Source organism: Larimichthys crocea, chromosome XVI (assembly GCF_000972845.2).
Source record: "Larimichthys crocea isolate SSNF chromosome XVI, L_crocea_2.0, whole genome shotgun sequence".
NCBI classification, from domain to species: domain Eukaryota; kingdom Metazoa; phylum Chordata; class Actinopteri; family Sciaenidae; genus Larimichthys; species Larimichthys crocea.
Window position 1 is genome coordinate 18,500,327 of NC_040026.1, and position 27,928 is coordinate 18,528,254.

General features: G+C 41.5%; 2 protein-coding genes across 4 annotated transcripts in view; one reads left to right on the top strand and one right to left on the bottom strand.

The window, feature by feature from the left end:
• The window catches only part of afap1l2 (actin filament associated protein 1-like 2), a 35,952-nt gene extending 8,796 nt beyond the window's left edge, over nt 1-27,156 (bottom strand). Inside the window, exons 1-5 of one of the 3 annotated variants that reach the window (XM_019264787.2) lie at nt 26,882-27,156; nt 14,591-14,719; nt 11,085-11,150; nt 8,127-8,218; nt 672-783 (exon numbers count right to left, since the gene is read on the bottom strand). In XM_019264787.2, the coding sequence (XP_019120332.2) occupies nt 672-783; nt 8,127-8,218; nt 11,085-11,150; nt 14,591-14,719; nt 26,882-26,897 (415 nt within the window). In that variant the 5' untranslated portion in view covers nt 26,898-27,156. Of the gene's footprint in view, nt 1-671; nt 784-8,126; nt 8,219-11,084; nt 11,151-14,590; nt 14,720-19,736; nt 19,772-26,881 lie in introns of those variants that run through there. The other 2 variants (XM_010742060.3, XM_027289587.1) reach the window with 2 other exon arrangements.
• LOC109139842 (kelch repeat and BTB domain-containing protein 13) lies at nt 4,907-8,120 on the top strand. The gene has a single exon (XM_019264789.2). It carries the CDS (start codon nt 5,778-5,780, stop codon nt 7,293-7,295), a length of 1,518 nt encoding a protein of 505 aa, XP_019120334.2. The 5' UTR covers nt 4,907-5,777; the 3' UTR covers nt 7,296-8,120.
• Nucleotides 27,157-27,928: the final 772 nt, after the last annotated feature.

Consider the following 27,928-nt stretch of genomic DNA (forward strand, 5'->3'; position numbering starts at 1 on the left):
GGAAAATGCAATTTTGAAAAATAGGCCATGTTCAGATGGATTGTTTGGGATCGTTAAGTGGGTCACTCCAATTGTTTAGGCGGGCCGAATGTGGCCCGCGGTCCGTAGTTTGGAGACCCCTGCTCTACGGTCTCAGTGTGTTACAATTCAGAAGTTAAACGTACAGTCTCTACCACAGCCCAACATGTAAACAAACCTAATGCAGCATTATTGCAGAGCAAAACCTCTTAGAAATGCGGTCATGGCATTTCAGTGCATGCAGCACAGCTTTTATTTTTATTACAGCGCAAGTCTCGCAGTGTATGAAACCACCTTCTACGAGACCTAGACATTTCTTGTAAGAGTATGTGTCGCTATACTGTCAGTCTGCATTATGGTTAACACCTGAAAGGTTTAGGTTTTCTGAAGAATAAAAACAACAGAGCAGGAAGAGGCCCAGCTGATATGTCTGTGGCTCACATAGCTTGGTATTGGTTGTCCGTCTAATCACAAAATATCATCTTTTTTTTTTTCCGGTGGATTCTGAGGTTTACCTGGTGAGCTACCAGTATTTCCATGATGAAACAGCCTCAGTTTAACACGTCTTGAGCTGGGCCTTGCTGTGAATAGCTGTGTCTATGTGAAACAAGTACAGGGAAGCAGAAATCTGAACACTGAATCAGAGTTCTTACCATTAAAAGTTTCCTCATAGGGCTGAGCCTCCTCATAGTAACTCTCTGAAGGGTCTATACAGGCTGGAGAAGGAAGTGCAGGTAAGGGGAACGGCTCTCGACCCACCACGCCCTGCCAGATGGGAAAAAGAGGAGAAAGAGAGAACGGTGAGGGAACTTAAAGATTTTCTCAAGCCGTTTAACTTCAGTGATATGCCCTACAGCCACCATGCAAGTATGTTCAATGAATTCCCAGAGAAGGAAAATGTCCAGGTTAACAGCAACACACACGCACGTACGCACGCACATGATCAACATGCGTTCTCGCCCCTCCAGGCTAAACATGTGTCTAATCCAGCTGTCACGTCAGGAGTAAGTAAGGGAATTCCTCGTGTAACCAATCCTTGTCTGACCCGGTGCACTACAGAGTTACATGCCTGCCTTCGGGGATGTGTGTATGTGTGTGTGAGCATGGAAAAGAGTGGGAGGGCATGTATTCTAATGTGTGTTTGTGTATGTGTGTGTGGGCCCTGTGGCTTTCCTGAAATCAATCAGCAGTCTGGCTTCACTTCTGTCTTTCTTCTCATCTCCTGTGTGGTAAAGACTGTCTGTCTGCCCCTTCCCAAACTGCTGGCAACCCCTCAGACTCTCTGCTGCTTTGGCTGTGTGAAGAAGTCTCAATTCATTAAGAATTACTTTCATATTCAGCTAAAGTCAGTTAATCAGCTACATGATCCAAAGACATCTGTCAGCGCTGGAGTTCTCATTTCGTTTTTCTTTCTTGAATACACCCTTTAACCCTTTATAGGGCACTCAGAGAAATACTGAAATATCAACCCTGGAGTGTTATTGGTGGATGTAAGAGGACCTTTTTCCTTTTTCTTAAAGTCAAAGAAGTTACTATTCTTCCCACGCAACTTATGACAAATATCATTCACGTGATAAAGGGCAAAAAATGTTAGAGTTAGGTTCTCCTTCATTGAGAGACGTGCGGCCCGTGGAAGTTAAAATTAAATCTTAAAAATGTAGAAATGCAAAAGACATTTTTTAGTTTATAGTACATAACTATATGGATTGGGTACCTCTGGTTTTTGTTTCATCAAATGGCAACAACAAGTTCTGCTTCATTAGTATTTTAAAGAGTGTCATACATGTGGTGACTAGTACTTCTGATAAAATTTAGGAGAAAACCGAGCCAGTGTTTCCAGGATACAGTCACAGTTATGTGGAAGACAAGGCAAAAAACAAGTCCTCTTTGTGGGACAGTTTCTTGGGAATTACATCACTGAAAAACGTTCTCTCTTCAACCTGTGACCACATGTTTCAAACTGTCTCTACGGTGACGGTGGCAGGCAGAATATGGCGGATATGCAAGTTTCGTCTTGGCACATACTCGAACTAAGATGACACACCAGGTGAGTAGCTGCCAGTGGAGGTGAAATCTATGCATTCTTCATCAAAACGTCATGAAGAGAAGAGATGGACGATAGTGGGGAATTCTTCTGTGGCCAAAAGGGAATTAAAATAACTTTCTTTTTGTACATTTGTTTTGTAAAATGACTTCAAATACATAACATGTGGAATAAATCACCTGAGGACACAGCTTATATATTCATATTACAGAAGTCTGATACATTTTTAACAAGTTTTTTTCTCAAGTGAACTCTGTGAAACCCGAAGTTGAACAAAAAGCGATTTCTTAACTATGTCTAACATTTCCACCCACTACTGATTTGAACATACTGTCTGTATTCCTTCAGGTTCACTGTATTTCCCCAGAGTCTGTCACATTCTCTATAAGATCACAGAATTATGAAATATAATCCTTAAGCACAGAGAGAGCTGCATGTATATATATATTGTAGAAACCATGCTGGAGGGAGAGGCTGGCTCCGTGGGAGAGTATTAGTGTTCACAAAGTTGAACATCTTGAAGTATCCCAGAAGAGTTTGTTCAATTAAGGGTGGAGATTAGATGGTCAAACTTGACTTTAATAACATTTATTACAGCAAAAGTTGAGTTTGATTATGGCATTTGATGTTTGGTGTGTAGCAAAACTCTGTAAAAGGAGAAATTAATGAAAGTAGAGAGAGAAGATGCAGTGATATATATTGTGTTTGGAGGTTTCCAGCCTGTGGTGGGTCTGACAGTATAGCGGCACCACAGTTTCTGCTTCAGTGTAGATTTACAGACCAACAAAATACTGACAAATAAATCAGATTTGTCTGTTTGTACAAAAATCATCATTTCTGATGTGGCTCTTTAAGAGTCCGATCCCAGTAAACAGGGAATCCCCTGCCTTTTTTTTTTCCCACCGAATCGCGTCAGTGAACTAACTCATTTCCAGTAATACGTAGCAGATGCAGTAAGCCATCATAATGAATGGTGTCATGCCGTGAACCAACATAAGAGTCACAGTGACGACGGCTTGTTTGTGTGATTAGAACTGCGCGCTAGAAAGCGGAGGAGGCGCACCATGAAGAAGCGCGTGGGATGGAGATTTTATCATTGCGGTCTGAGTGACATCAGTTACACATTACGGCGCTGTGGAGGATTATCAGTAAAGCAAAGATCAGCAAATACAAATGTCAGAATGTTGAGCATGAGTTACATTTTTCTATCTTCAAAATGATGCAACGACGGCCAAATGTAAACTGAGAAGTCTACTCTTATCAGACTAAGAGCAAACCTGTCAGATACGTACATGAGTAGCTAATGGCTGCATTCTGCCAGCTCCTGACAATATATTACACCACAGATTAAGCCGACAGTTTATTGTGAAACTAGTGGACTAGTCTAAAAGTAATAAAACGTTCAGAAAACAACCGAAATTGAACAAAATTTGACTCACAAATACACAAACCGCAGCCAGACTTCACGAGTTACAGTGTTAAGGTACATACATCGGTATAACCGGCGGCAACACGTTGGGAAACTACTGAAATTTCACAGTAACCATTTTGACAGGAAATAGTAGGGTCTTAATTATACTAATTAAGGCTCTGTTCCATTTATGTCAGCAGAGCCACTGACCACAGCTGACATCGTTTGACCTGAATGGAATGGAACCTCAATTAGTATCATTGGTAATGCATGCATTTGTTTATTTCTGGTGTTGACTACCAAGGAAAGCGACCTTAACCCAATAAGTTGACTCATCGCGCACATCCAGAGCACACGCCAGCAGGGACGTGGAACAGAGCCCTCGTTAATGATATTAGTCACATCTGTGCTTTAACAACTTATCACCTTTGCATGCTTGAAGAGAAACACTTTAAGACGCAACAAAGAAGTCTACTTGACTGAGTTTTAAACAGAGAACTTTAAATAAGTGACAGGCCCAGCCTTGATACGGAACGAGATGGACGATGCCATGACTCACAGAGGAACTAAGTGGAATTAATGGAAATAAACAAGCCATTGGATCAAAGGAACCAATAAGATATATGACATTGACTTTTTACATGATACTTGCAGATTCATCTTTTATTTATAGAGCTTTTTCTTGATGATAAATTAGTTAAATTAAATGATAAAATCTAAAAAAAAAAGAAGAAAGAAATAAAATAAATAAATAAATGGGGAAAATAATATCACAAAAGTATTCCTTTGGTAAACAATCAGGCTGGCAACACATTATGTTGTGTCAGTTTGTGGTTTTGATACGGCCACACAGACGAGCCTGAATCTATTTGATTGACCATTAATGAAATTCCTTTGAGAGTACATGACCCCCAGAAATAAGAGAGACGGCTATGAAAGCTCAAAGCCCGAGTTGACAGGGACTTCATAAGACAAAGAGATTTCTTCTGAGAAAAAAAGACCGTACAGCACTAACAGTGTAAACTGCTCCATGGCAGTTCAGTTCAGGCATCTGTTATTAATTAAAACAAAGAGCCAGGCATTCCAGAGCAGCAGCAGCAGCAGCAGCAGCCCCCCAGTACGCCCACCCTTATCTCTATCTGCTTTCTTTTTCTCTCTCCATTTCACTCATCTACCTAAAATCTGCCTATTGTTTGGACCAAAGCTAAAGAGGACAGCTGGACTCATATTAAAGAAGAGAAGGCCGTCGCCAGGTGTGGTGGTCTTTTTTAAAAGTTTTTCCCCCCCAGAATACTTTGCAGTCGCCGCTTTAGCCGCTTCCTTTCACTTCTCAAACACACACACACACATATAGGCACACATCCTCGCCACAGAAACATGGTGCAGAAGGAATGGATTGAGGAGTCAGAGCATAAATAACAAAGCGAGGAGTGTGGGGGGGGTGGTGGTGGCGGAGGAGGAATAGGGGTGTGGTGGTGGTGGGGCTTTGAGTAAAGAGTGGGAAAAAGAGCCCAAAAAACGAACAGTCAGAGGAACATGGAAAATCCCTGGTTCCCATGCCAAGAATCTGGCACACACACACACACACACACACACACACACACACACACACTCGCACACTCAAACAGTGTATCTAAGAGCCTGCTGGGAGCTCAGAGCAGAGGAGAAGGTAGTGATAAAAATAATCAGTCGTTGCTCAGCTTCGGAAAGACGGATTCTGGAGATCTCTCTGGGCCTTCGCTATCTCCGCACCACTTGTAACACGGTATCTTTTTGGTTTTCGAAACACTTGTGTGGAATAAAAAAACTTCTGTATGCGCGCAGGCACATACTGTATTTATTTTTCCATTATCTTGTCTTCTTGGGAACACTTTAACCTCCTGTAAACCTTTCGTATCTTTAGTTCCAGATTTTGGGTTCTCCTATTTTTATGCATGTAAGTATAAATGAAGAAAATGTACATTCAACGATTCATAGTAATTTAAAGAGGCAGAAGATAATCATGAATAATTCAGCAAACACTTAAGCCAGCCAGTTATATTGCGGTTATGATAATCACCAGTTGCCAGCAGCCACATTACCGCTTACTCTGCATGTCAACAGTTTTCCTTCCCTGCCTGACGCTTGCGAGTGGCACAGCTGCTATCTATAGTACCGCTCTATTTTCAGACCGTGCAGACAGGACGCAATGGAACCCTCACAAACCTTTATTTACCGTCCGGTTCTGTGGAAAAAATGGCTAAACTACACTTGATTCACAGGCCCGAAAGCTGGTTTCAGCCAGAGAAAAGACTTTAAAGGATCATGGAAGAGCCTGAAGGCCTGGGAGTCAACCGGGATATTCATGCAGAGAATGCGACCCTTGATCTGGAGCGCGGAGAGGACCAGGCGGGCTTGGTGAGAGTGAGGGTGGAGGATAGCTGGTTCACTGTGGAGCGAGCCTTGCTGGCGAGGTACAGCAACTATTTCTGCGCACTCTTTCAGTCTGGGATGATAGAAAGTCACCGGGACGAGCTCCACCTGAAGGGAGGAGTGCGCGCAAGGGGGTTCCTCATTGCCCTCGCTGTGTGCAGGGGAGAGGTCCCCACTATCAGTGACCCGGACGAACTTGTAGAAGCTGTAGAGTGTGCTGCCTTCCTGCAGATTGCATGTTTGGTGCAACACCTTTGTGACATTATCGACTCAGACAACTGCCTCTTGCTTTACCAAGCAGCGTCCATCTTTGGGGTTCATACTCTGTTTCATAACGCTGCTCTTTTCCTTCGTGACGCTTTCGATGATTTGAAGGAAGCAGCAGAGAGCACTATTCCGGAAGACCTTCTTGAGTATTCTCAAGCATTGTCTCCTGCTTCGTACATTGCTTTAGGCACACACTCACCTTCAATGGAACTGCTACATGACTCCTTTAGGGTTGTTTGCTACCTTGATGAGAAAGAGGGAGAGTGGAAACACCTGACAGACCTCCCAACTCTCTGTAGCACCTCCATGGCTGGAGTGGCAGTGCTTGACAATCGATTGTACATCGTAGGGGGTGTCTACGGTTATGGGAAGGACACAGTGGACGGCAGCTTCTGCTACAACCCCGAGACAGGAGTTTGGACCGCACTTCCAGGTCCAAAGCAACCAAGATATGACTTCACCCTGCTGGGGTACAATGGGCGACTCTACGCTATTGGCGGTGAATTCAAAAAACGGATCATTTCCACGGCAGAGTGTTACGACACTGAGAAAGAGGAGTGGACGTTTATACAACATGCACCAAGACCTGTAGCATCTGCTGCTTGCGCTGTTGCAAGACGGCGGATGTTTGTTTGCTTCTGGAAACCACCAGACACCACAGACATATATGAGTACATACCAGTGACTGACGAGTGGAAACTAGCAACCACAATGATCAAACCTCAAAGCTATGGCCACTGCATGGTGGCTCACAGAGACAATTTGTATGTGATGCGCAACGGGCCTTGCGACGACTTCTTGCGCTGTCTCATGGACTGCTACAACATTACGACAGGCCAGTGGACAGCCTTGCCGGGGCACTACATCAACAGTAAGGGGGCGCTGTTCTCTGCAATGATAAGGGGGGACTCTGCGTTCACAGTTAAACACATGCTAACTCTTGAATACACCATCACCGACAATGGATGGAAGCCCCGCAGGCAGATGAAGGGATTTCCAAAGAGTGGTTCACTTTGGACGTGTTTACTCAGGCTTCCCAAGATGGGACCAGCTATACCACAGCTGGATGCAGAGGGGAAGGAGGAAGAAATAGCTTTGCCAGACACATCCGAGGCATTTGCGGAAGCTATACTTCAACTGTGAAATCACTGCTGAACTGAAAAACAATGGCATTTCTTTTTTTCTAAACTAGAGTATGAGTAAGAGTTTAAATAAAACTGCATAGTGACACAGATGTTCCTCTTTTGAGTACCTTCACTTTCACACACTCTCACACACACATGCACACGTGCTGGCACACTAAGCATTCGTTCTGATTAGCAACAGCTGCTACTGTAGTTTATATTAGGGGAGGCCACTGTGCATGTGTGTGTGTGTACAGAGTTCAAAGGCACTGACGGGATGTTCTAAACCACTCATTCTCTACGTTTTTCCTGAAGTCACACTGGGCCAATTCAGGAGCTACTGGCCTCCCAGTCTACATAAAACACACCACAGCTTTCTCACACACACTCTTGGATACTCACTTCTCCAGGTTTGTTGGCCCAAGAGTGATAAAATACCTGTTTCTGTATTTCTGGGGGGAATATATTTCATATTTGTGACTTTGGGAAATGTTTTTTGGCTTGTATGACCACAGACTGCTTCTTTTTTTTTTTTTTTTTACATGCAATTCTCTGGAAACATGTGGCCTCAGTCCATAGCACTTAAGGTGCATAGTGATAATGTTCTTACAAAATACTGTCAATTAGATTTAAAGTTGGAATTTGTCTCTTGGATCCTTCTGCATATCGCTTAATGTCATGATTTCCACCAAACTTTCTCATGTACTTCGTTGAGTTCAGCAACCCTACTGGGGTCAATTATGCTATTACCATTTCCAACACAGTGGCAGCCGCTCAAAAAGCCGCGTGCGTAAGGCCAAGTCATTTCACATGATGATCCACTGATGGAATCGAGCTGGTGATCACTTACTGCTCTTGGGGGCGGCAGGTCGGGAAGGCTCTTCTGTGGGACGGAGACATATTTTGCTGCTTTACCGTTGATGAAGGCATCTGGTCTGTCATCTGTGTCGTGAAAATATAAAGAGAAAGGTCAGTGAATTACAGAAATCTTAACTCGTGCGTTTCTGTTGACTGGTGTGAAATGAATTTTACAGGAAGTGGGGAAAGAACTGGCTCATCATGTGTGTCAAAATTCGGTCAGTTTTTATTCCAAACTATTTCCAGATGTCCAGATGTCTCCTATACATCCCAGTGTTTCCTGGTATCACTAAACCCTCGCCTTGAGCACAGACCCTTCATTGTTAGTTTACAGTGACCACATAATCCAAATCAAGGGGAGGCATTTGTATGGTAGCAACAACCCCATTACACAAAACACACACCACAGCGCAGAAAAAGAAAATAAAACAAGATCTGCCAAAGAGATTAAGGAATTATGGTTTCTCCTTTCATTAACAGTGTACATTAATGTACTTTATAGGTCCCCAACCTTTCTGCCTTGTGACCTCTGTAAACAAGTTGTTTGACATTTGGAGAAAATACTAAAAATAATTTGCTTTCTTACCAAGAGATCTATGAGCAGATCAATGCCACATTAAGCATAAAGGCAGGAAACAGACAGGGGGAAACAGCTAAACTATTTTCAGACCATATAGGTATAACCTTTGGGTGAAACTAGTTGTTTTCCCATCTATTAAACTGAGATAATGTTGTGTTGCTTTGTAGCTTAATATTTAACAGAGGAGGGTCAATCTCCTCCTCCAAGTATCAGCAGGAAAGCAAATAAACACATTTCCCAGCATGTAAAAGGCAATGTAGGCTGAGTAGAGTAAAAAATAAAGCAGATTTTGTTTTTTTTCTGCTTTCCCATCTTGTTAATCTCAAGAGGCGGTTGGAATGATACTACTTCCTCTATCCTCAATCCTTTCGCCTAGTTTCTACTCGAATGCTGATATGTGGATCAACATAAAAGGGCAGAGCTTTTTTAGAAGTTTCTCTGTCTCGTTCATGAACTTAGCTACAGGACATCCTTATTATCCCTAAGTGTTAGACAGTGAAAAGAAAAATGCTTGTGGACCTCGTGTTGCTCGGGACATTAAGCAAAATTTAGAGTGACGAACTTTGCTGCAGGTCAAAGCTTTTTGCATCAGCAGGACCCTGGGGTGAACAAGCTGAGCTGTCACAGCAATGAGATGGCTTTCTTTTTAAAGAATGTTTCACTGTAACAATACAACGTCCTAAAACGTCTTTCTCTTGCGCGTTAACTGAAAGGGAAAGTTCAGGTTTACCACATGATCAGTGATCAAGAAACCTCAATTCTCACTTCGCCGTTCCATTAGTCTGTGAAAGAAAACTTGTGGCTTTGCTAGCGTCGCTGCAGAAAATATGTCTGTTAAGTTTAGTGCTCACTGAAACCACATTCTTCAACACTGTCCAAACAAAACAGGTCCAGTCTCAGATGGTGAGGAGTTACGAAGAAACAGACAGGAAATGGGGGTGAGAGGTGGGTGGGGGGGAGGGAGACCGAGTGGGAGGGTTGGGGGGGGGCGCTGCTTGTGGCAGTTTATTCTGTCTGCTATTCACTTGAATCATGTCAAATTGAGCGTGAGGGTGCAATAACACAACAAGTATGTGCTTATGTTTGACCGACTTGGACAACCTCAAAATACCAGACAGGGGCTTTTTATTCAAAAGTTTAGTTGCAGTTTGCATATAATTCAACAACAAATATCCTTTACAGAGATAACCCCAAAGCCAAAATGGTGATAACCTATAACTAACTAACTAATGGATAATAGTGGTAACCTAACATTAAGTGTCAAATCAAACATGTAGCATGATGACTGACAATGAAATATGTCCCTACACTTAAAAATAGTGATGCAAATGCAATGCTAAATAAAATATATTCTAACAATAGTAACGGTGTGTCTCAATTTGTGTACTTGCAATTTTGAGTATGTGCATTCACACTGTCGTTTATGGAAAAAAAGCAGTGAACCGCAAGTACCCGGATGGTACACTCATAACGGACCCAAAGCTGAGTCGTTGCCGTCAATGGTCGCCATTTTCGAGAATGTTCCAGTGGCAGTGTGAAAATGGTCGGCCAATGAAACTGCTAGGGCTGAAGTGGTTGTGGCGAATGCTGCGATGTATCGATCTAAGTTGTACATATGCTTTGTGTTTTTATTTTGGCAGTCAAATGGTAATGTAATGGGAATGTAAGAAGAAAAAGCAGTCAAATTTTGTGATAGTCATTTCTTGGAAGCGCACAACAGCCGTACTCGAATCGAGACAACACTACCCTGCCAAAATTAGCGCAGTATGGCAGGAAGTACATGTACACTGTGTACTACAAATGTACTAATGTGCAAGTATCCAAATCAAGACACAGCTTAAGAGTCGACAGCCATGCAAGCGGCTTTGTGAGGCTGTATTTACATTGGTTTGAGCTCACAATGACAATGCTAACATGCTATTTTGCATGTATAATGTTTACCACAATCACCATCTTAGTTTAGCACCAAAACACAAAGTACAGCTGAGGCTAATGGGAATGTGAATTAGCCAGATGATGTTGAGGTATCACCAACTACTGCGTATCACTATGAATATCTGTGCTGTATTTCATGGCAAAACAAAAACCGTGAATCTCATGTTCACCATAGAAAGAGTCACCAAAGCTCTGGTTTACATGCGAGCGTGTATAAAGTTTCATGGCAACCCATCCATCGGTTATTGAATTATTGGACTGATGTTGCCATTCATGCTGCTGGCATGACATAAAATAATAAATTGTGTCCTTTGTTTTCGATAGGAAAAATAAAAAAAACTCGATGTATTATATGTCAGATATGGAAAAAAAAAAAACCCAACAACAACAAGTAATGGTATCACACTTCAGGGAGGAACCTTGTGAAACTCACACCTTTGTTGTTTTTGTCCTTTCCGCCAACAATGACTTTGTTCATGTAGATGTACTCCTCGTCAGCACCTGCGTGGAGACAGGAAAAGGCTGTTAACAGCTGACGTGAGCATACTTCAGAGGCACAGACAGTTTTACTTTGTGGGTACTTACCACGAACATTAACATCATGTTAAAAGTAAGAAACAGGAAGAAGAAGCCATTTAAATATCAGCAGACAGATATATATATATCTGTTTTATGACGATATTCTGCTACAGTTTCATCGCATAATACAAACTTGTGACAAAAGGAAAATACAGTATGTGATTCATGCATGTCGGCAACACAAGAAAACTGCTGTCTGTTGCAGCTGTTGAAACATCAAGAGCTCCCCAGACTCATTTGTTTGAATTAAAGTGTTCTTTGAAACCCTCTGGATTTGATTGTGAAACCCAACGTGACTATAATTCAAACGAGTGCAAGCTGCTATGTTCTGCAAGACAGATTTGTTGCTTTAGAGAAAGTAAATTTTTAATCAAACAACTTTTGATTATGCAATAAAAGCTCATTTTGAACTGAATCTCCAATTGAATGTCTCAAAACACCTTTACTGAAGCGAATAGCTTTGAGATGTGTACAATCACAAAAAAACAAAAAAAACATGCATATTTTTCCTTCTGAAGGAATTTACTTGTAGCACCGATGGGAAAAATCTGATTCCACCTTAGTGCCAAACAAACTTTCATCATGTTTGTCAAAAGTCCAGGAGTAAAAAAGGGGAACTTGATCCAAACAAGTGGCCCATTGTGAACACAGATGGGCCCATTATTGACACCCACTTTCACCGTGGCTGGCATTCATCAGACATTAGTCAGAAAACTCCTTGCCTGCACAGATCGAGCACTGTGTCACTCGTATCTTTGAAGTTTTGAAGCTCATACAGCTAAATATGAAAATGGAACCCCTAAGACTTATAATCAAAAGTATGTTTTAGTTTTAAAATATACTATATAATATCCTCGTGGGATTTAAAGACAATAATAAGAATTAGGGGCTGTCCAAAACTAGTCTTTTCATCCAATCAGTTTTTAGTTTTATAGGTTTTCAATTAAAGTCAAAATAAGAAAATATTATAATTACAGCCATAGTTGGGGTTTCCTTTGACAACAATAAAAGCACTAAGTTCTTGATCGGGCCTATCATTAGAGACCGAGCTTGACTTCTCTTTGGACTCCAATGTAAATATTTACAGGGTCAGTGTGAGCAATGGTATCATTTAGGAAATAAGCGGAGATGATGAAACCTCATGTCATACACCGAAACTGAAGTCAGCTTAGTGAGAAAAGCTCTGTGTTTGGTTTCATGTCGGTCTTAACATGGTGGAGTAATTACAAGCTGGTGAAGACATCGCCATAACATTGCCACATAAACAGTTGGAATGAATGTCTTTTCTCAAACAATAAACCCTGCGGTATTGGCACAGCGGACTCCAGCTGGTTACTGTAACCTGTTACGGGAATTTATTCCGGAGCTGCAGTGCAGTTTTGAGGTACGTTGTTTTATTGAATTAAACGTTTTAGCTGACTAAGATTATACCCTGAGAGGAAATCAAACAAAACTCTAACAATGGGTGTCACTCTCTCAGGAAGGTTTTCTCGTTTGAAATAGATATCGTGAGGTGAAACCAAACAACAGCAGAGTGAAACGATGTTTTGCCTGTACAGTGAAAACAGATTTTTCGGGGGAACAGAGTTTGAAATGCTATTTATAAGTCGCTGCTCAAAGGAAGTGAGCGTCCCCGGAGGATAAATGCAGCTTCGGAAAAATGATACAGCTTGGAGCCAGGAGAGGAAGTATGGAGGGACGAGTCCAGGACTTGAACACGGAAAAGCATGACTGCTGGTGTGTGTTGCTAAGCGGGTTTTGTGTGTCAGAGTGTGAGAAACAGAGGAAGAAAGAGAGGTAGCAGAAAAAAAAACACTTGCTTTTGCAGTCCAGAAGCAACTTGTGCAAGTGCAGTGAATGTCCAGAAACTTTCCCCTATATTACTCCCAATTAATAACACACCTAGGGGTTTAGGCTTGGATGAGGATCAGTGTAGCACTGGTTCACATCGAAAAACTAACCGACTTCCAGGCACCATAAATCACATCAGCCCACCAGCAGTTGCCACATTTTCATGTTGAGTGTCGGACCCAGTGAGCAAGAAAAACAAACTTGCCTTTAGCTGTTTGACAGAATAAGTTAACAGGCCATGCATCACTTCACGGGGACGAAGCAAGAGACACTTTGTTTGATAAGTGAAAAAACTAATAACCTCAAACATTCACAGAATAAAGGTTGTCAGTCGAATCGTTTTGCAAGAGAAGTCAAAATGCCGGGCAAAAATATTTAATTCACCCACCACAATGTGGTTTTCAGCCACCAAAAATGGGAAAAAGGCCCCAAATGTATTTGTTAATAGAAGCCTGCGAGAGTATAATTATTACATGGTGGTTACTGGGAGTTTAAAAGAGCAAAATAATACCAGAGCGGGTTTCTTTGGTCGTTTGTCTCAGGCCAAGCGGCCCGGCAATGTAAGCTCATTGAATTGTGGGAAAAGCAGGGCATGACCACATGTTACATAAGGTGCTTCACATCAAGGCAAGCTAACTGCCAGTCAAAAAAAGCTTTTGAATGTTAAAATGATCATTATTTGTGGTTAAACCTCCACCAATTTTATTGTCATGTAATCACAAATACCGCAACATTAGGAAATGTAAATAATGAACACTGAGAAAACGTTAGAGACGACTTACTTTCGTAGAAATGACCAAGCGCGCCAATTGGAAGTAGCCCTAATGCGACACCTTTGGCAGATAACATACCTACCTGTCTTACCTATAATTTAATGTGCCATTGGGGTCTGCATATATTATCAAACACAAATATTTCCACATATTTCTTGGAACTCAGTAACTCTTCAGCAGCCTTCATGGGAGGGAAGCGTCCACTCATAACACAGAGCAGGCGAGATTTTATCACTCTGAGGAATGAAAGATCGTCTGAGAGCGAAATAACTGAAGGGAAGACAAATATGTTGTTCTGGTCGCTGTTGTTTCACCTTCTGGGAAAAAAAGCACACACTTCTTCACTTGACTCATTTTGGGGTATTTGCAGTGTAGTTACACTGAGTTGAGATAATTCGAGCACAATAAAAGTTGACTCTATCTGAAACTCATTTCGCTTTCACTTCCACCGTCTTTGTTTTTGGTTGCACGTGTCCAAACAATTCATTAAATTTTCCCCAGAATACCCACCAAATTCAGTTCCTGAACTGATTTAAATTTAGAACATGAGTCTTCCTCATTTATCTGGACTACTTCATTCGGAAAATTTGTGCTTTGAAAGATGATGGATAATGTAGTTTACTGGTCTGGAACAAGCTTACTTCCTATGTTAAATGTCTGCGAGCCTACTAATCTATGATTTATGCTGCAGATAAGTACTCCAGTGTACATATATGGACTAGAGTTTTTCCATCATACCATTGGAGGCTCTGTAGGACTGGAGGAGATCGGAGAGCAAGCCCTTCTGGACGGTGGCGTTACCACTCAGGGTCTCCTTGTCCAGGATGAGCAGGAAGCGGTGGAGCTCCATCAGGAGCTGGTCCAGCACTGAAAGCACAACAAACACAGACAAGAAGGTCTCAGAGGTATAGCAGACAAAAAAAATAAAAAAATTCCTGTATGCTAAAACAACACGTTTATCAGGATGGGAAAATATTTAGGAGTATATAAAACAATGGCTTTGGACCAGAACTGTCACAGTTTCCATCAAGAGGAAGAAAAATGAAGAGCAATATAAAGCCTGTGAAGTCTCCAAGCAGAAATATTCCGAATATTATATTTTTAATTTATGGCTGAGAACAGGGAGTTCAGACTTGTCTTTTAACACTAAATTCAGCTGGTAGTTTGTTAGCCGTTCTCACTGCTCGCCTTTTGTGCTTCAAGCCGCGCGCTGTATGCCAATATTTAACATGGGAGAGGCTCTTCAGAGGTTTTTTAGCTGGCAACAGTCGATAACCATTCAGACTTTATGTCATTCAGTCTTTACTCCCATCCAGTTGCTATTGACAGTTTTCGAGTCTGTTTGAGGTTGTTTTGGGAGTTGCAAGGGTTTAGTGAAAGGTCAAGTCCAAAAGGAAGGAGGAGCATGGAGCTCGAGTCGGCGGGGCCACTGTGTCTGGGTGCAGCCCACACACATCCTTCAGGGGTCAGCGCTGAGCTCACAGCCCTCTCCAGTGTGTGGGGAGCTCTTTGTGTTTCCCTTTACTGTCTCTTGGCCTCATGAATAGGCCCCTTGCTACAGTGGGCCTCAGTGTGTGAGCACTTCACCAAGAAGACGAGACGGAGGGCGGATAAAGAAGAGAGACTTTATTACAAGGAAGAAGAAGAAGAAGAAGAAAAAAAAGGTGGAGCTAATATTAGAGCGGCTGCACGTTGATGTATTTATAAATGCATCTCTGTATTACAATTAGCTTTGGCTAATCATGTGGTTAAAAATAGACACAACGATGTTATTTGCAAAAAATTCCCTTCAACCAGCAGTGTGAGAAATTTGGCTCACTATTTATAGATGCCTTAACTCATTAACATTAGTCTAAACTGTGATACAGCAGCTTCCACACCAACTTTTGAACTTTTGATTTCCCCCTTTTTCTGCGCACCGTGGAAGTCGGAGAAGTTATAAATCGCTCGGCAGTATTTTCATGCATCAAACTAACACATGCAGACTGCAAAATAAAGTCCTACTGAAACACTGGAAACATCAGCCGTGAGTCATGACAGGAGTCTGCGTATCCACGGCAACCAAACAACTGAAACAAAAAAAGTTAAAATAAAGAATTTCTTCAGAAAAACAAGACTATTATTCATGCGTGAAAAGCATGAGAGAATCACAAATTGAACCCTTATCCCAAATAAAATAAATCACATTCTGACTATCCTGAGGACAGTGAAGTGCTCCTCTCTGTTTGAACTCTTTTAAAAAGTCTCTGTTTTAGTGGCTCCTTCCGGCTCAGACTGATCACTAACTAGGCCCTGCGGGGGGAGGACGCTCATCTCCACCTTCCCCACCTTCCTACGCTCCTGCACATCAAAGAAACCTCCTGCGAAGGAGGGGGACATGTCTACAACGTAAGGTGTCGGGCTTTGCTTTTTTGATGAGATGACGAGAGGCTTTTTCCAGCGAGCTCGATTGTTTTTAATGACTCCTGCGCAAGCTGAGTCAACTTCTGCCGAGAGGCCCCCGTGGTAATATAGGAAGACCTGCACTATGGAAAACATCAAGTAATTAAAGGCAGCTTAAACAATGAGAATAATCATTAAAACCTGTTTCTCTATGTGTCACTAAAATGCTTAAAACCACACGCATTTACTTTCAATGAATGTCCAGTAGTTGTTTAGCCGCTCAGTATGAATCTAAACATTTTTCCAGCTTCTCGTCCTTGTGTGTTTGCAGAGATTGACTCCGATGGCCTTTGGGATTGAGGGGACCCTGGGAAACGGAGTCAGCTGACAGGACAGGGAGGTCTGTAGCAGGCTGTCTCTGTGGGCTACGGGTTGGCCAGACGCCCACTGCACATCCAGTGAGTGACCGCAGCCTCCACAGCATAAACAATTCACTTCTGTAGAATGGCCAAGAGGAATTTGAGAGGCCATCAGGCAGCCAGAGCACTACAGCGCTTTCAACCGAGGAAATACTGTATATTATTTGTGTGGCAATAAAACACAAAGAGTACACTTTACAAGAGTAAGCGTGTGTCAATAACCCGTTGGATTTGAGGTTTTTATGCTTTGAATGAGGGGAAATTTTCTTCCTCATGCCTGAGGTTGTACTTCCTCGTTTGCTTCATTACCAAGAAAAACAAATAAGTTTTTGTTTGGTTTCTCTGCCTCGAGCTATCCAATCACACTGTGTTTGATATAGCTCTCTGATAAGTTGGGCCGATTAGATTAAAACAGGAGAATGAAACTGAACCTCAAACTGGGAATTCGTCCAAAACCTGTCTGGTTGTCTGACCACTCGTATTGGGACTGTTGTTGCTGTTTAATGTAAATCCAGCATAAAAGTGCGACAGGTATAAGACAAAAAAGATCAGATCAGAGATTATACATAACAGATTTCAAGTGTTTCCTGCAATATCATCTGCGAGCTACTGAAGTCTATTCTCAGTGCTCGTCTCCATCTGTTTACCTTGACTGACCCTGGCTGTGGTCGATAGGGGGGGAAAAAGGCTTTTTGTTTCAATTTAGCGGAAAGCTTTTCTTATTATTTTATTCCAAAAATAATCAACGGAATCTAGGAATGTATTTGCATGCACCCATTTGTGCATCTGGACTACACATGATAGTTTCTCTTCGATCTTGCGCAGCCTTTAACAGCTGTTAACCGTCTGTCATGTGAGGAGGAAGACGATAACAAGGTCTTAACTAAAGGACAAAAGTTTTAATGTTGACGATGCATGAAAAACAATGTTCATGCATCCTTAAACAGGACAAAACTGACACATTGGATTGCAAAAAAAAAAAAAAAAGGGTGACTCATTACTTCTTGGGGCTAATCCCCAAACAAGTCCTACAAAGTCAGCTAAGGAGCGAAGTCGAAGACAAAAATAGGACTGCATTCAAAAGTCCATGTCATTTCTGAATAAGGGCTTTTCATTCAAAGAAGAGAAGGAATTAGACTTGGGTCTGTACCACCATTCTCCTTGCTGAATTTGAACAAATCTTCTGCTGAACAAGGGGGTTTTGTTGTCAGGATACTGGCAGCATTTCTTATTCTGAGAGGCTTGAGGTTCCTGCAGCAACTCCGACGGGCTGCATCTCAGCAGAGACAAGCGCAAGCGTTTGATTTGATCAAATTAACGAGGCAGGCATGGCCTCTCATTTCAATCAGACTTTCTTCCAGGTTAAACGGGGTTGCTGATACACTTTTATGACTTTAGTCCTGAAAACATGCCGGGCAAATATAATCTGACAAGAATCTAATTAGCTTTCCCTCCATGTGCAGACTGTCCTGCAACAGAAACCAATACCGAACAATTTGGAACAGGCACTGCTCTTGTACTCAGTTGAGCTTTGAACTGGTGACTTTGGACATCAGAGTAAGAATTTGACATCACAATCATGTTCTCCAAACCATTATGTTGTTCTCTAAATAGCAGAAACAAGCTCAGTCTATCTGTCTTTTCTCATTTCTAAAAAAATTAAACTGGCCCCCGTTAGAATGTTTCATCATTTTCCTACATCTGTCCTTCTTTGGAAACTGCTGCTCAAATCACAGCATATCAATTCATGCTCCAGGAAATATCCATTTTTTTCACTGCTGCAATGTTTTGTGCTGCTTTTTATGTTTAGGTCTATTGTCAATGATGAAAAAAGTCCAACTCTTTCTTAACAGTGAATTAGTAATCTTATATAACGTGCCGTCAGTGGGCAAAAAACGAAGAAATACAGAATAACAAAAAAAGAAATGCTGACTTTGCACTGGCAACCAACAAACCACCACAATGTTTACCCGATTAACATGATTAGTAGTGAAGTAATGAGGGGATATTAAATCAGACTTAGCTAACTGCAAAAACCATCTTTCTCTTTCTTGAGCAAGCAAACCCATGAAAACTTGTTTACAACACAGCTGTCACCGTTTCTCGTGATAGAGATTAACTGGCAGCTCGTCTGAATGTGATTTCATCTGTTTGGCAGCTAGTTCTAGTTCAGCAGCTGTAAAGTCTACAAGAGCAGACAGCAGTTTGAGGAAACTGTACGTTGATTATCATTTGGATTTGCAAACATATTCTACATCTCCAATAAACTGGAGGTGTTTTCCCCTTCACACTAAAACTCAGTGTATCAGAATTGACTGATTGACTTTGGGTTAATAATGCACCAACATAATATTGGGCTAATTTTACCTAAGGAGTTGGTTTAACCCAGTGTTAGACACAACAAGTTTTTACCATAAAATTGCCACAAAGTTGCTGTTACCTCTACTGTAACCCTAATCTGACACCTAACCCTTACATTAACACTCCTAACAGCCCACATTTAGCATATTTTGGACTTCCTTGTTTTGTTAAATATCTGCACATTTAAAATATTTGCACATTACCTGGTAAATACTTGCAATTCCTGCACAACTGTACAGCTCTTTTATTATTATTTTTTTTCATTTAAAAACATATTATGCACCAATTACACCAAGACAAATTCCTTAAAACCTACTTGGCAATACATCTTTCTGATTCTGAACCCTAAACTGTGAGAACATGACAATAAAAACAGCAAAGGATACACATATTATTAACAATCAGTGAAAAATATGAACATGTAAGTTTAAAAAGAGCTAAAGATCATAGCAGTTTGCAACCATACAATATTTTATTTCTGGTAAAACACCTCATGGATATTGGGTACAGTTATATATTAGTAAACCTAATATTGTATTGGTGCTGAATTGACCCAAATTCAATTTGATGTGTATTAAGTTGAGTAAACTGTACTCATCTGCTGTCTGTTTCAAAGAAGATACTGAGTGAATTAAATCAGAGGTTAAATTCAACATTTTCCCATAAACATAGGCTCTGAAAACATAAGAGATGAATTCTTATGAATAAGAAACAACACTCACATAAGTCCATTATAAAAGAAACTGATGCTTGGCAGGTGTAGCAGAGCGAAGTTACATCAAATGAAACAGACCACTGAGACTATCAAGTGACATTTTGTGACAGAGCTACGACTCCACCTAAAAAGGGAAGCGGTGGAAAGAAGGAGAATTGGAACTAGTGACCCAACACAGTGAAATGTATGGATGATTGCTTTAAACACTGTCACAGGTTTAATGTGCTTCTGCTTTAGTAAAAAAGAAGCAGAGCTACACGCCCAACTTCCTGGGGAAGACACACAAACGACATGGGTCAGTTTCAATGCGCGCAAGGTGCCACGTATTATTGGTTTGTTCCAGTGTGACCTTTCTTCTGTTGAGACTGGCTGATGGCAAGGCCTGAATAAAGAGTTAGACACCGGTTTGATTTGTGTTTGATCACAATTGGCAGGCATTGCACTGTCTCCTTGCAGCATGCTGGGTTCAGCTGTGGAGCAGGGACTGCGTGGACATGGCTGGATTAATCCAAGCTGTGTTTTGGTGTTATTGCCATAGAAACCTGAATAAAAAAATAAAAAAAAGCGGGTGTCAACTAGATGACTTAAGGAATGGGGGCCGCCTATGTCTGATAGCAGCAGCAACGGCAAGTCTAAAGTGAAAGAGTATGTTGGAGCTGGAGGCAAGATTGTACATTGAACAGGGTACATAAGCACTTAGGGCTCTTTCTCACAACATCACTCGGAGTTTTAAACTCATAATGAGAGAACTAATAATGTTATCACAGAATTATCTGCAACAGGCAGCATTTAGGCCACTGAAGTCGCATACTTGAACTTTACATAGATAACGTTTCACTTCTTCAGCAGTGACTTCCTTTTTGATTTTTCTTACCATGGGTGCTGAATCTAAATACAAAAGTATAGAATATAAATAAAAATAAAGAGAAGAAAGAATGGATGGATGGTCATATGGATTAGATTTGACAGTCACACGTCACATGCAGGAAAAGTATCAAATAATACCATGTAGGGTTGTCAGTTTAAATTCTCACCCATGAGATGCATCCACCCGCAAGTCATTTCAGATTTTAGCCATGCGACGATGAATGAACTCTGCTCGTCAGTCTCTGTAACTAAAAGTAAAGCCTCTGTTTATCTCTGGCTTTGTCACCTTTTCATTTTCTTAATAAAGACTGGTATTCACTGCGTCTAAGTTCATTGGATTTGCTGTTGGTTGGTGTGAAACTGCCCAGGGAGTAAGTAGTAGTTGATGATGACAATCCACCTCTTCTGCTTTGGGAAAGGCTGTCGACATAAATAGCTTCCTTCACTATCTTTGTCCAATATATGTTCATCTCTCTGTGATTTAGGTGCACTTAGTCTTAATTATTAGTCTTTATTTAGTCTTGATTGCACTGGACTGCATATAAACTACTCTGTGCATGTTATGGTTTTGATTCTATCTAATTAGAATGGACCGACTGGAACAATAGAAACCAGCAGCACCCTTAAATCCAACAGGGAGACAAAACAGCCAATCAATAATGGCAAATTTTCCTCCATCATACAAATTCTGGAAACTGTGTTTAAGTGGTTTTGAAAATTCAATCTGTGCTAGTCTTGTGGGCAGAAAGGAGGTCATGACTCAGATTATATAGTAGTGACAGGAAGTGTTTTGTATACTGTGGGAAAACTTTCAACGTAGGAGGAGCTTGAGGTTGTCCAGTGGTTTGGCCGTGGCCAAAGAGTCTGAAGAATCCACTGGTTTTGACACTACAGCAGCTGGTTTGACATGTCTTGGACCAGAGAAGAGGAATCAGTGTCTCTGGCACAAATTAAAATATTAATAAGATTTGATTGATGTGATTAGAACATGGAAAGAAACAGATGCACCAATGTCATATGAGGAAAAAACTAAAAGAAACTGCAAGAAAAGAGTCTGTGGGCAGAGTTAAACACAAGTCTCACTGCAGCGATTCATTCTAAGATGCTGAGCCACAGACTGAAGTGTCGAAGTGTTGGCTTTTACAAAGGAACAAATACTGAAAACAGAAGCTGAGTATCTTATAAAGTTTAGCTCCACTTTCAAGTTTCTCCTCTTTCATCTTCCCTCTGTCCCAACTATTGAATCTCGCCTTCATTCATCTCACGCTTTAAACTTTTCCAACGCCCTTTTCTTTTTTTCCCCAGTCTTAAGATCTGTGCTGTCTCAGTAATATTGAGGCTTACACCTCGGGCCCTTGGAGAAATCAGCCACTTTTTTTTATAGCTGAAACATGCTAATGGGCTCTAGCAATCTGAGTAAATCTCTTTTTTTATAGGAAGGGGCCCTGGTGTACTTGAGCAACTTCATGTTGATTAGGATGCAGTGCATGTTACTGTAGTCCCTGTAGGCAAAGGTTTAGAGCTTGAAGGTTCAACATTCTGGCTGTTGATGACATGAAGTCTGTGTGTTTGAGAATGTGAGTGTAGATCCAATTCAAATATGTGGGAAATGAGAAAGTTTGGAGGGTAATGCCAGGATTTTTGTCCATGAAAAATAAATCTGCCATTTATACAGATATTAATATCTTAAATTCTAACACGATTACATTCATTTAACATTTTTTTTTTAAACGTTTTTGGCTCAGTTTAATGACAAATGAAAAGTTAACAGTCTGCAGTTATTAAGACAAATTAAACATATGCAAGACAGCTTATGATACAGTTTTAACGCACTGGAATGTTAATAATGCTGAAAAAAGACCCCTTTAAGAGCCGGGGGGTCAAATAACTTCCAATAACTTCTTACATGATGATGAACATGGTGACATAAATGGAAAGTGAAAGTTTTAGACTACAATAACAACAATAGACTGAGTGACTAAGTGAATATCACCAGACTCCAAGACCAGCCAAATCTCACAGGCTTCAGCGTCAGGAAGTTTTGATGAACCCGCTGTGCGCTACATACTCATGCACCAAAATGGCAGACAGCCAAGTTCTCAATCAGCTGGTTAGCACACTGATTGAGCAGCTAAAGAGATGGTGTTGGCGGAGACCAAAACAGAGCTAAAAAAGAGAGTGAATATTGGTATTTTTCCAAGAAAATTAATGCTAATGTTTCTCTACGCTTGTGTTGGTTGTGTAGGACCTAAATAAGCGACCATCCAATCCAATCCAATCCACTTTATTTATATAGCACGATTTTAGCAAACACAGGGTTTCCAAAGTGCTGCACAATACGATAGAACACAATGCATAACAACATAGAAACACAACAAAACATCAAGTAGATAATAGAAAGATAGAAAACAATCAAAATAAAATGAATAAAAGGCACTAGATAAAATAAATAAAAACAGAAATAAAACAAAAATAAATACGTAAATAACAAAATGCATGTATGCACATAAAGTCAACCATCTACATGGTGTTAAAAGCCAAAGAGAAGACCATATCCGCTGAATTAGGTGATAATATACGAGTGTTTTGAGTGTTGAGCCTGCACCCGATTGACCAGTAATCATTAAAGATATCTGTGCCAAGCATGACAACATGCCGAAGACTCGATGAATGCTAGTTACCAGTTATGTCAGCTATCTGCTTTGATAGGAAATGATTGAAAACCATTGTTTTTTCTCACAAACACACACAGAGATGAAAAATGTGTCGACCCTGGGCCATGACATGAGGCTCACTGTAGTTCCTCCTCTTAATGCCTCCTTTGGTCCTCCTGTCCCCTCATCATCCTCTACATATAATAATATGAGGTTTGCGTGTGTATATGCACATATATACCACTATGTGTGGGCATTAACCAACCGTCATTTTTCGATTAACACGCACAGTGTAGTGATAACAGATTCATGTTTTAGAGGCCATGCTTTTTGGAGCTTTACAAGGCTCCACAGTCTTGGCTTGATGAGAAAGAAAGCAACAGACTTGAAGCAGCTGCTGACAAATAAAAACTAACTAGCAATGCCGCCTCAGAGTCACCCACATAAAAGCTTCTCTGCTCAGTTATTATCCCACAGATAAGTGGCTGGGAGGGCTGCAGGGAGAGTGAGAACTAGTGCGTGTGCATATGTAGGTGATTACACGTGAGTAAGCTCATGTTCTAAGTGTAATTTCCTTCAGAAAAAGAATACCTGGTGATAAAAGAAACACAATGCTTGACTGATCCGGAGCTCCTGTATCCAATAAAAAAAAAAAAAGCCACGTTTGATGTGTTGTAAATGAACAAGAGCGAGACCCCAGAGGGCGAAAAGGTCCAAACTCACATGGAGCTCTGCACTGCCACAGATCAGGAAGACCGTCTTTCTTTTCATCATTTTTATAGCCCAGTCCAGCTTCCTGAATTACACACACTCCACTCGCTCCCCGTTGGCAAGAACAGCCCCATGACACAAGTGAACCGGCAGACCCCATGCCAGCCTTGACGGCCTACATCTTAGCCTTCCTTCTGCTGAGCCTATGGGAGGTGAAACCCACTAAAACCACTGATTCTGTCACACTGTCATGCTACACGGGTAATGAAAGTGAAACTTTTCAGCAACAAGTGGGTTTTTACATGGTGCGTGACAGACATATTTCATGGTTCATAACCGTAATGTTAAAAATGGGGTTGCTGGCGGTTGAAAGCCGCATTACTGCACATTACACAATGTCACATAGGCTCTAGCCTCTAGTATGCACGATGCTTTGCACATAAACACTTTATTTATCCTCTGCCGTTTCTCAAAGCCACTTCATTTTCAAACACGCTCTTGTGCCAAGCGAATAAATCCACGTATTCAAAAATGTCCATCAATACATCTGTCAGGCTGCCTCCATTTGTGTTACATTTTATTTTGGCGGAGGCCGCGGAATCAGATTATTGTTGGAGAAGACAGCTGACGCTGCAGGCAAGAGAAGGAGCCATCATCACAGATCCCATCGCTTTTCTGGGTGAAACCCAGAAGAAGAAGCCAGCACAGTGAATTCAGAATAGACACGCGTTACCCAGAAACTGGTGGGATCCATAATAACATGGAAAGAAAAACAAGTGGGGGCACTGACTGACAAGGAAAGGGAAATAATAAAGAGTGGAGAGGATCAAACATATCCATTCCCTGGAACTATTTAGATAAATTACACTTTTAATCATTTCTATATATGTACTTCTACTATATGTCAGCTGATTAAGTTGTCGGGACAGTTGGTGCACACAAGCCAAGAATTTGTGACTTTGATTAGATGCTGGGCAAAGTGACCAATGGGCCATTAATTGCATTTTAAAAAATGCTCCAATCATCCATTGGCAAAGCTGCTGGGGTACGTCCTCTACTGCAACAATGATTCTCAAACATGTCCCATCACAGCCCAACCGACTCTGTGGTTTCATTAATCTGATCCTCGTCTCCGGCAGGAGGTCTGAGAATCGTTGACATGAGCCGCTGAAGTGTTCTTCTGGAATGAAACCTGCATGAGTCAGGTTGGAGAAACACTGAGCAAATCCAGAATACTAAACAATGCCTTGCCTTGTCAATGGCCTCCCTGGCTATTCCCATGTTTCCCTTTATTGTACCTCCTCCACTGGCTGCCTGTGGCTGTTAGTATCTAATTCGGTGTCCTGGAGCTGCTGCATACAGCTGCCAAAGGAGTACACACCAGGCCTTATTTGAGCTCCGCACACACCAGCTCCCTAGCTATTCTCTGCACTCTGTAACCACCAGGTGTAGGATTGTTGCCCAGCATCACCTGACATGCCCTCAGCTCTCTCTTTCCCTCATGAATTACATTACTCAGGTGTTCTCCCACTACCTGTCTACCTTAGCTTTTAATTGAAGCTCCTGTCTTGGTGATATTCAGTTGACTAGAAACACATTAATGCTGTAATGTTCACCATTTGTCAGTGGTTGAATCCATTCCCACTTAAACATTTGCTTGGGATACAGCCAAGTGAGGAGTCAACTGATTGTCCCCTGGTGGACAATGAGTGTAATACTGAGACAGGGGGATGCATCACTTCCCTACACTTTGGTCGAACTTTAAAAACACGATGGGCAGCAACTTTTCATGATCGATTCATCTTATTTTCTTAGTCGACTAATTGTTCAGTCTATAGATCCCATGCCATCAATTAATCAACTTATTGTTTCAGCTCTACATGCGACGGATAGACGAATGGACAAATGAATGAACAGGACACAGAGCTATCCAAAGCCTTCACCGCTAATGAAATCCCCCTCGCAGGAAAAATTTGACACAGAACACCTCTGTGTTCGGCTGCTTGCAACATTGGATCTACTCTGAGAGAGAAAGAGAGAGGGGGGTGTCAACAGACCAGGCAGACTAGTCAGCTGGAGAACAGGAATGTTGCAGTAAGACTGTTTCCTTGCAAACTGTGGTTAACTGGTCAGCATTGTTTTTCAGTCCAGCAAGTTGCCTCACCCAGACCAGTAAGGGGTGAGGGTTAAGGGGGGGTTTATGGTGTGTTGATGGTCCCACAGTTGTGTTTCCCATCAGCGCTGAGGCGTGTGCTTGTTTTCATTAGATGACAGTGTACTTCACGGCCAGTTACTCGACCAGCACTAAGTAACTTGGCTCAAAACTCTTTTGTTTGTATCCATTAGTAAGTATTAAATAGCCTTGCTCATCCCTCATGGACAAATAACCACAGGAATTTGAGGAATGCTGTGAGAACAATGTTGCTGCTATTGGAATTCATCAGTAGCCACAGTGTAAACTGTTTTATAGAGCCCACTTGCAGGGTGAGGCATTTAAGGGGGGAGAAGCATCACATCTTCATATTCTTGCTGACACACTTTTCAACTTTTTGGTAACTTCATTCTGACCAAAAGCAGCTTACTAGTTTGGCAAGGGAAGGGTGCCCAGTAGGCTACCTAACCCACCCCCAGAGGAATTTTAATTATCAGCATTAGTGGCAGGTGACCAGTATCCCAAGCCAAAAAAACTTTAGATTTCTTGTCTTTCTATCAGGTTCTGACAACATACAAATGATTCACATGCACACTCAGGATGATTCATGATTCATGTCTTATCTGGGTGTCCCGAGTTTTGGTGTTTTTCTTTTTAAAAACATCTGTATTAAATGAGTTGCAAAACATGCATTGTGACCAGTGGCAGCAGCAGCAGCAGCAGCTGTATGTCATTTTTATTTATTATAAGACAGAATCCTCCTCTTACCTTTGTGCTTCTCCATTCCCTCGCAGTTTCACCTTCTTGCCTTTCGCTTTCTCTCATAAAATCAAACAATCCCCAAAACAAAAAAAAAGTTTTCTGGAGTGATGGGACGGCCAACAAACTTCTTCTACTACTTCTTCTTCTTCTTCTCCTGCGGAATGCAGCCCGGCGCTCCCGTTTTCAACAACACACACTGACTGACTGACTTGACTGACTGCGCTGGAGTGTGTTTTGACGGAACAACAGCGCTCTCCTCTCCTCTCTTCTTCCAAATGCTGCTTTGACGCACCTCCTCCTCCTCCTCCTCCTCCTCCTCGCTCCAATACGCAGCATCCAAAAAAAAAAAAAACATCAGCTCCTGCAAAAACTGAGATACTCCAGGTGTCTTCACAGTCCCCCCCTTCCCTCCCAAGGGTGCCATAAACAAACTGAGGAAAAGTTTCAAAGTTGTCATACCGATAGGATGATGGCGCCATGGGCTTCTTTTCTCTTATCGTCTAATCCACACTAAATTGTGTGTGTAACCACCAAACTACAGGAAATCCGACAGTTGCAGAGGCAAAACTTTAATCAGCAGCACACATTCTCTGGCTTGGTTTTGTTTGATCTAGAAATCTCGGTTTTGGAAATGTATATATAAGATCTTTGAAGGGTGAGACAAAAGAATTGTGAGAAATGTGCGTTCTTGCATGAAAAGGCTGCAAAAAGAGAGAGAACAGACTCTTAAGGGGCGTTTATTTATGTAGCACCATGCATACACATGGCAATTCAAAGTGCATCACAGGGGAATATAAATCATCATATTTCATATAGTTATGTGTCTTTTATGATTATAGTTGAAGTTATCGTCCACCATGACCCGGGTTCAGATCAAGGTCGTTGCCTCTTAAAGGAAGTTTTTCTTTGCCACTGTCTCCGAGTGCTTGCTCATGGTCGGAAGTGTTGGGTCTAATGTTAAAAAGAATACAGTCTGGACCCGCTCTATATGGAAAGTGTCGTTAGATAACTTCTCTTAGGATTTTGAGCTGTATAAATGAATTGAATTTAACT

What these genes read in the sequence shown, in the direction of transcription:
- LOC109139842 (XM_019264789.2), top strand. Translation starts at nt 5,778, where the DNA reads ATGGAAGAGCCTGAAGGCCTGGGAGTCAACCGGGATATTCATGCAGAG.